The sequence below is a fragment of the Filicampus tigris genome, chromosome 8 (genome assembly GCF_054856515.1).
Source record: "Filicampus tigris isolate MCC_2025a chromosome 8, RoL_Ftig_1.0, whole genome shotgun sequence".
Classification (NCBI taxonomy): domain Eukaryota; kingdom Metazoa; phylum Chordata; class Actinopteri; order Syngnathiformes; family Syngnathidae; genus Filicampus; species Filicampus tigris.
Genome location: NC_141224.1, coordinates 6,514,512 through 6,523,785, shown reverse-complemented (window position 1 = coordinate 6,523,785; position 9,274 = coordinate 6,514,512). Strand labels below are relative to the sequence as shown.

The following is a 9,274-nucleotide window of genomic DNA, read 5'->3' as shown; positions in this document are numbered from 1 at the left end:
ACAACTGAAGAATTACAAAGAACAAAAATACTCCCCTGTTTTTTTTTTCTTTTCAGATTGGAGTGACACGCTACGGCAACCAAAAGTCGCAAAACCACAACAGTTTATCGAACGCAGAGGCTGCAAGAGGTTAAGTAACAAGTCTTAATTTTGCTAGCGAAATGCCAGTTTACAGAAACAAAGTTAAATTTACAAGGACAATGTTTTAATTTTATGAGAATAAATTGAACATACCAAGAAAACAATTAGAATAAGATTATTACATGACTAAAGTTGGAATTTGAAGAATAAAAGTTGGACCATTACCAGTAAAATGTAATTATAAGCGAATGAATGAAAAAAAACAAGTTCTTAGTATTACAACAGTAAAGTCATTAATCATTTTATAGTAAAAAAGGGTTTTTATTTTACAATAATAAATGAAAGAATTTTTCCATTGTTTACATTTTTGCAACTTATTGTTGACTGTGTGCTGGGATACACTGCGGTCATCTGTGACAATGCATTTGTAGTTTGATAATCTGTTTATTATTGTGGTTGTAGTCTTCAGCGATGTACAACTGCACTGTGTCATAGCCACAGCTGTTTCTAATATTTTGGTAACCTTAATTCGCTACAGGAAAGGGACAAAATAAGACTTCAGGATTACAACAGTTGTATTGACTCTCATTTGAATTTGAAGGTGTATTTAATGTAGGGTCTGTACATTTCAAAGAACAAAAAAAACTATAGAGATATGAATATAGAGTCAGCGTGTACCCATCTTTTTATTTGCCACAATTTGTCACACACATCACTTCATTTAAAGCTGCTTCCGTATTCACAGTAGGAAAGTCAGGGAAGACGACAAAAGCACACGAAAGGACAAAAATCATCCACAGTTGACAGAATTTAGTGATGGCACGTCAGTGCAGCGAGACGCTCACATCAGTCAGTAAATTCAGCCACATAATAACAAAGCCTGGGATCAATATAACGTAGCGCAACGGAGCATTTCTCGTGCATGTGGCACAACGATTGCCGATGTAACCGCCGGCCGGGTGCATGTTCAGAGTGCGCTGGGATTGCGAAAGTTGTGTCCGGCAAAGCGAGCCTGCTCACCCAACTCTTCCTCAATCCTGAAATTGATGGAGGGAAGGAAAAGAGTGGACACATTATTTGCCCGGTACTCTCAAAGTACAGATATGTTTTTGAAATGAAAGGAGTAAGAGTAAAAAGTTGCCAGAAAGTACAGTAGCAAAGTATTTAGACTGCTACTTTCCTCCAATGATTATACCACAGTATTTGTACATGAAAGACATGGACTGCACATGTGGATACGCACCTCATGAGCTGATTGTATTTGGCCAGACGCTCGGAGCGACAGGGGGCCCCGGTTTTAATCTATGAAGAGACAAAAATATATTCTTTATTCATTAGAATCCGATTGAGTTTAACGATGGTGAAATTTTAAGTCACCATGCATGAGAAAAGAAAATTACATGCATACAACATAAATTGTGATCCACTTTGGGGGTTCCCGTCTGTATTTGTTGATGCTTTGAGATACTGTATGTGTTTTCACTCCGTTGAGACGCATATCAGGGGATGTCGTTAATATTTGTCAACTGTTGGCTTGTGATTAAGACTCTTGTGATTAAGGGCTATGTTTTATAAATAAATTTGACGCCATGACTACAGTTTTAACTCAAAACACCAGTGCCTCAAATCATCTTTCCCCATTAAATAAATGGAAATTCCGGTAATACATTCCAGCCCCTCCCCAATGAAAAAGCAACAATGTCTGCAATGTGTTTTTCAGTAAGAAAAAAATCACGGTATGGTACTTTCTGAAAGTGTGTAGTAATGACATAAATTAATAGAATGGGAAGAAATAAAAACGTTTTTTTTTTGCCGCATTTTTTGCTTCAATACAATGCACATTGTGCTGCTCTTGTTGGTGTGGAAGGCGTTTTTTGCGCCTCATAAAGCCGCAGTAATATTGTTTGTTCTTCACCGAGGATAAAGATTGTATGCCTGTGTTATATTATCTTCTTACATGTGTTGTTGTTCAAATATCCATTGCTTATGCGGTTTTAACACATGCAACATCGATGCTGTGTTAGCCCGTCTGAGGTGTTTCCGATTATGTGCTAGCATGAAGCTAATGGACTTAACGGCAAAGTTATATTGCTGTTTTAATACCTGATGTGTGATTCTCTGTTTTATGTATATTTTGACAGTAAACTGCAATAGCCCGAAGCTTCTTTTTTGAAGAACTGAGAATCTGCCAAATTGCTGCTTGTTGTGAAGTAAGTTGAGTTGACTGCCACCACACAATACTTGCATCTCAAATTTTTTGCTCGCAAATCTAATCAAATGGCCGAACAGCAGCTCATATCTCGACAATTTTGTAAGTCTGGCCACTCGTATCTCAAGGCACGACTGTACTATATAATCTGTGACGTCACGAGCGTTTCTCACCTGTCCGGTGCAGAGACCCACCACCAGGTCGGCTATGAAGGTGTCCTCGGTCTCGCCCGAGCGATGGCTCACCATCACGCCCCAGCCGTTCTCCTGAGCCAGCTTGCAGCTGAAGGAGAACAGGATGATTTATTGCATGCACATGCAGGCTGTTTGAAACAAAAGCTGCCTGCTGGTTTGCGTGCGTTCACGCCAAGCAGGCGGAATCAACTCACGCCTTAATGGCCTCCGTGATGGAGCCGATCTGGTTGACTTTAAGCAGCAGGCAGTTGCAGGCCTTGTCCTCCACGGCGCGTTGGATCCGACGTGGGTTAGTGACCGTCAGGTCATCCCCAACCACCTGCCCAATACATTTATAGTACAAGATACATCTGTCTATTTATCTATTGACAGTGGATATAAAAAACGTACCCCCCCCCCGCCCCACCTGTTCAAATTTCTGGCCTATGGGGAAGGGTTGTAAGATATTATCTTATCTTAAAAAAGGATAACATTCAGGTGCGGTTATGTTTTGCAAATGTGGTGGAGGTAATTATGAATAGCTCCAAATCGCACTCAGTGTTAGCACAAAACCTTCAGGGTTGTTATTACGTAAGTGTCACTACTTAACTAAGTAACAAAGTAAATACAGCAAAGTTAAGCAAACACTAAAATGCCAGGAAAAGCTTACTAAAACAGCTGCGCCTCATTTGGGGTTAATCAGAAGGGCCTTAAATGTGTAACAAACACGAGTTTGAATGTGATTGGTTCACTCTGAATACAGCTACATTCCCCAGTTGTAAATAAGTAACTGTAACTAAGTAAGTAAATATTTGAGAAGGTAACGCCCATTTAACATGTGATTGGTCGATCGCCATATTCCCACGTTAAGTAATGTGACAACGTAAGTAACTAAGTAACTAACTACATAACAAAGTAACTGAAGTAACTAAAGCAACACAAAAATGTCAGTAAAAATCTGACTTAAACAGCTGCACATCATTTGGGGTTAATCAGAGGCACTTTAAATGGAGTCAGGTGTGTCCAGACCCCCATTTAACACGAGTTCAAATATGATCGGTTCATTACGAATACAGTTACATAACCCAGGTTGTAAGCAAGTAACTGTAGCTGAGTAAGTATCTGTAACTAACCAACGTAAAGTCAGGAAAAGCCACTTAGAACTGTCGAAATTTATTTGGAGTTCATCAAAGGCACTTGAAATGGTGGCAGCGGGTGTTTGCCAACTCCCATTTAACATGAGTTTGAATGCGATTGGTACATTTATAGGTACAGTTATACACATTATCTCAGTTGTTATTTTTTACATGCCCTTAAAAAAAAAAAAAGTCATTTCATGTCAATTGTGCTGTACAGTTTAGAAAAGGTTTGGAATGATCTTAGTCTCTTTTTTTTTTATATCGCTACAAAATACTGGCATGTGTGATTACATGAGTAAAAGTCTGATAAGAAACACCGTTTTTTTGTGTGTGTGTGTGTGTGTGTCTTATACCTGAATGCCCACAGAGGCTGTGAACTGAGTCCAAGCTGGCCAGTCATCCTGATCGAAGGGGTCCTCAATGGAAACAACTGCGGGGAAAAGCAGCACATTGCGCGCCTTGAGGCTAAGTGGTCCACAAGTCATTTACGCCGCCGTGCAATCGTGTTCCACGCAGTTGCACACGCTATTATGAGGGCAAAGAGGCACATCCTCGCCTGCCAAATGAGCGCTGTAGCACGTAATTAAAAGCTCTTTAACAGGTCTAATTGTGTGTGTGTGTGGGGGCGGGGGGGGGGGGGGGGGCGAGTTGAGGAGGCAACAAGCTTACTTGTTCTCTCCTTTTTTTTTGGTGTCTCCAAGGGTGACGGAGGGAAATGAGACCATGGCATATGAGGGAGTAGCAGAAGCCAACGCACGCACACAGTCACGGACCTGGGTAGTTGTTGATGAAGCCTTGGTAGATGCCGGCCAGCTCCTCGCCGCTGATGTTGCGAGCGGCGTTGGGCGGGGATTTGAAGTCCAGGTCGTATTTGCCCTCCATGAAGAACTCTGAGGCGGCCACGTCCATGCCAATCACCACCTTGTCAGTGAAGCCTGCCTTCTCGATGGCCGTCTTGATCAGCTCCAAAGCTGCAGGGAAGTCGGGTCACACTGCATGTTGTTATCAATAAGAGTGCAAGTGTCCAAGTGGTATAATTTGGAATTCAATGTGCCATGTCTCGTGTAAAAGTATTGCTTTGGTGCCTAGGAACTATGTTGAAGTGAATTGAGGAGCTTCAATAAGTGCTTTGCGTCATCTACAGGCAATTATAAACGTCTTGAGCGGCATCAGTTACTCACAGATTTTTGCTCTTCATGGCAGGGCTCTATCCCTATCCCACTGTATTACATGTAAATGCTGTTGTAAACAGTGGTTAGCTTTTATCAATCAGATTTTGTTTTAATTGTATTTCAGTGAAACCTCCAAAGACAACTTCCCCAAAAGTGGTATGATTTGGATACCTCAAAAGTCAAAGAAAACTTGGGACAAAACACCTTACTCTTTAAAGGGTGAGTACTTCATTTGAGTTATATTTGAGTGTTATCATGGGCCATTCCACCGAATCAGCGCCATTTTTTTTTTTTTTTTTTTTTTTGGAACTATCTCCAAATAAACTTTTTGACTCTAAATCGGATAATAGAAAAATTGAAGTACTCATAATGTGTAGTGGCCCATCTCAGGCAACTTATTTTATTTCGTTTAGTTGTTTTATTGCAGTGAAACTCCTCATTTGAGGAACAGGGCTGAAATGAAATATTGCCAGATGGCATTTGTGCTAATAGCATGTTGATTACATTACAGTCATTTAAAAAAAAAAGAAAAAAAGAAGTTTTTAAAAAGGTAGTTAAAAATAATCTTTTAAATTGTATTTATCAAATATGCAATCATGCATAATACACTTTTCTTAATGAAAAGAAAAAATGGTTCATTTTATCATGCATTTATACAATTTATTCCCTGGGGACACAAATGAGCGGAATGACCCTCATCGAGCGCTAGCTTCCACTGTATGATTTCTGCATTCTCACCTTCACTGTTCTCCTGAATGTTGGGTGCGAACCCCCCCTCGTCGCCCACATTCGTAGCATCCTGACCGTACTTCTCCTTGATCACGCCCCTCAGGGTCTGGTACAGCTCCGCCCCCACGCGCAGGGCCTCGCGGAATGACTCCGCCCCTACGGGGAGTACCATGAACTCCTGCATAGCCAGCCTATTCCCGGCATGAGAGCCCCCGTTGATCACATTAAAAGCCTGACAGTGAAGGACATGAGATGTGATTTTCGACTGAAGTTCAACAACTGGAGCTGGAGCTCTATATAAGTGACACGCACAGGAACCGGGAGAACCAGGTCTTGGTTTCCCGCCAGATCGGCGATGTGACGGTACAGCGGGACGTCCTTCTCCGCCGCTCCCGCTTTGCATACGGCCAGTGAGACACCGAGAATAGCGTTGGCCCCAAACTTAGCTGCACAGAAGCGATGGATGCGTTAGGTGTTCACTCAAACTACTGACAACAAAAGGCCTACATTTGTTTTCGGTGCCGTCCATTTCAATCATCAGGTTGTCTAGTTTCTCCTGCTCCAGCACACTGATCCCCTGAAACAGACACAGCAAGAGAGATCATGCCGCCATCTATGTTAAGACAAACGTAGAGTCAGGCCCCTCTTTGTCCAAACTACTACAGTCCTACTCACCGACTGGATGAGGGCAGGTCCAAGGGTGTCATTAATGTGACCCACTGCTTTGGTTACGCCTAAAACACCAGCACAGAAGACATAGTCAAAATTTCGTACCATTATATTCATGCGGGCTATGATGGCGGTCCAATGTTTACCGTGGTTTGGAGCAGCCGCTCGGCCGCTCATAAGATTGACTGATTGCACAAGTGTGCACACCCTCTCATGGCTGTGTTCTAGAGATGTCACGATATCGGCAATATCGTGGTATCGCCATATTTAAATTGCCACGATATATCGTCGTCGTCATGTCACGATATTAACTCATTCACTGCCATTCACGTATTTATTTGTCTTTTCACAGTCCAGACATTCAATCCCAGGCACTTGTTGCGATTTTTTTTTTCACATTTTCTCCAAAAACGTTAAGAGTAAAAGAGGGTCTGAAAATGTCTGGCAGTGAATCAGTTAATAGCAGCAAATCTGTTTAAAAGCCCAAGTTGTTTTCCATTTGTGCAGTTCCAGCTCCCTCTGGTGCTTAGTTTATTAGTTCAGTATATTTTGATGCCACCTATGTTTCAGACCCACACTAATCGCCAGAAGGAGCCCATGACTGGCCAAGCCTATTTCTTTGTGAATGCTGTTATATGTACCAAAACGGAATATCGCAATGTTTTTTTTTTTTACAATATCGTGAGCTTTTTCCATATCGCAACCTCCCCACAATATCGTGATAATTATCGTATCGCGAGGTTCATATCGTGACATTTAGATATTGGGACATCCCTACTGTGTTTAGAATTAACCAATGACATTCAAACTTATATTAAACACATTTGATGAACCGCAGTTCAGCTGTTCTAATAAGGCTTTCCCTCACAACTTGTCGCTTTCTACCCGAAGCCTGAATGTTTTGTGCTACCACTGACTGGTATTTGCTATATCACAAAACCTGGCATTTGAACAGGGGTGTGTAGACTTTCTATATCCACTGTGCATCACTATAGACCACCACAATAATAGACGAATTGTTCACAGGGGCCCTAGAGGGCATATGTGCATGTTCCGGGGATTTCGTTCTGTCCTCTACTCGCTGACGGCACTACTGAGCATTCGCATGCAGTTTCTCCGCATTTTTACAACATATTGCACGTAAAATATTTGTCTTTTTTTTCCAGATTCTTTCCTTGTCATGTGATTAAGTGAGTTAACTCAAAACAAAACAAACATCGATCGGTATGATGCAGTACAAACACTGCACACTCCTGGACTGTTGTATTGCTATTACAGGAGTAGTATTATTTACTCTGCAGTATCTTACGATCTACCTTTGCCCTTGTAGCGAGTCTTGTCTCCATCTCGGAGTTCCAGAGCCTCGTAGATGCCGGTGGAGGCTCCGCTCGGCACAGCGGCTCGGAACAGACCTGCGCCGGGGACAAAATGGTGCATTGACATTCGGCCGATGTCAGCTTTTGCCTTTGTTGCACAATCACAATAGATTTGAAAGAAAGGAATTAGTATGTGATTGTATTATGCTGAACACCTTCATTCGCAGGTGCTCAAAAGTATTCGGACACTTGTCTCATCTATAATTCTGGACGTAATTGTATAAAAGGATTTCAACCTTGGACATGCAAATGTATTTCTGATAACCTTTATCGGTATGAAGATCAACTTCCACTGTTGGGTTTCCCCTGGAGTCCAGGATCTCCCTGGCAACAATATTCACTATGGACATCCTGTAAAAATCCAAATAAATCACACTCAATCCATTATTTTGATTTTAGCTGGCGCAGTATTTATGCGAGAACAATTCCTCTTAAACGTGCCCGATTCATATATTGGCAGTAACGCGTACGATTCCCGCAGGAGAAGACGCCCGACATGTCAGCAAATGATGCATTCTCAAGACGGAATCCGCTCAACGTCGCTGAATCGTCACCATCGCCAGCAGAGAGAGAAGATGGAGGCTTGACGAACTGAGTAAGTGGATGGAGAAATTCTTACCTGCAGCCTGTTTCACACCCGGCGGAAGAAACGAGAGTATGTGCGGCAATGAGAGGCAGGAGAGATATGGGAGATGAGGAGGAGGGAGGGGGGGGGAGTACTACGCACACACTGGCGAGAGGAGGGGGGAGGGTCTGATGAGTCACGAGAGGGTGCACGGTGGTGGGAGGGAGGTTGGGGGGGGGTGCGGGAGGGAATGGCGGATCAAAGGTGGGGATGGAGTGGAATAAGCAGGGGGGGTCTGATGATGCTTGACTCGGCTGCCATTTGCTGTGCGCGCGCGGCCTGCGTTACAGCATCGCACATTCGGGGATTCTCTGCATGACACAGACAAAGCGAGCATGTGGCATCCGTTCAAATTCCTCGAAACTAGCAGCCTCAAAGTCGACCGCGGACTTACGACGGAGGTGATGAGAGGAGGACGAGGAGACGGGCGGACAGGTGACGTTGCCTGGAGGGACGGCGTGCTTTTGAAAAATAGTCGTGGATGTCATCGGTAGACAAACGCAGAGGGGGAGAAGAGGGCTCCCGTTGGAGGGGTTCATTTTTTATTTCACAAGTGCCATCTGGAGGTCACATTGACCAGGTTTGGCCAAAGGACGGCTACTTAATGCCATATTGGGTCATTCGGCAAAAACACTCATGGTGCCTTCCAAATCCGTGTACAGAACATTTATGTTTATTATCAACTAAAAAGGGTGAATTTGAGACGATTCCCCTTTTCCCCGAGCTAGATAAAAGTCCTTGAGGGCAAGTCCACCGAATCAGTGCCATTTGTGTCCCCACAAAATAGAATGTACAGTCTAAATGTATAATAAAATGAACTGTAAATATATATTTTACTCAACAAAATGTCTTCTACACTGATTTCATTGCATATTTGATAATAGTTTAAAAGATGAATTCAAACTAATTTTAACAGTAGAAAAGTACGTGCTAACTAAAAATAGATTTTTATCATGAATACTGGTAGATATCCTTTTGATTTTTTTTTTCATACATTTGTGTTACTCCTTATCCTTTAAACGCATTTATCATCTTTTGGGGGAGAAAATGTAGTTTTTTTTTCCTCAACCGTGTTATAAAACACATTATAACCGCTCTGAA

At 42.5% G+C, this 9,274-nt stretch overlaps 2 protein-coding genes across 2 annotated transcripts in view; one reads left to right on the top strand and one right to left on the bottom strand.

The window, feature by feature from the left end:
- The window catches only part of cdc42l (cell division cycle 42, like), a 35,849-nt gene that overhangs the window by 14,215 nt on the left and 12,360 nt on the right, over window positions 1–9,274 (top strand). The window contains exons 2-7 of the mRNA XM_086037220.1: window positions 57–129; window positions 2,223–2,291; window positions 3,970–4,181; window positions 4,304–4,993; window positions 7,503–7,603; window positions 8,030–8,143. The gene's annotated coding sequence lies outside the window, so the exon portion shown is untranslated. The remainder of the gene's footprint in view (window positions 1–56; window positions 130–2,222; window positions 2,292–3,969; window positions 4,182–4,303; window positions 4,994–7,502; window positions 7,604–8,029; window positions 8,144–9,274) is intronic.
- On the bottom strand, window positions 744–8,289 carry LOC147143253 (gamma-enolase). Its single transcript, XM_086037213.1, has 13 exons — window positions 8,168–8,289; window positions 7,814–7,899; window positions 7,489–7,584; window positions 6,179–6,237; window positions 6,011–6,080; window positions 5,816–5,949; window positions 5,513–5,735; window positions 4,376–4,573; window positions 3,956–4,032; window positions 2,679–2,803; window positions 2,464–2,572; window positions 1,325–1,383; window positions 744–1,118 (listed from the first exon to the last, which is right to left on the bottom strand). Exons 2-13 carry the CDS (start codon window positions 7,896–7,898, stop codon window positions 1,049–1,051), a joined length of 1,305 nt encoding a protein of 434 aa, XP_085893339.1. The 5' UTR covers window position 7,899; window positions 8,168–8,289; the 3' UTR covers window positions 744–1,048.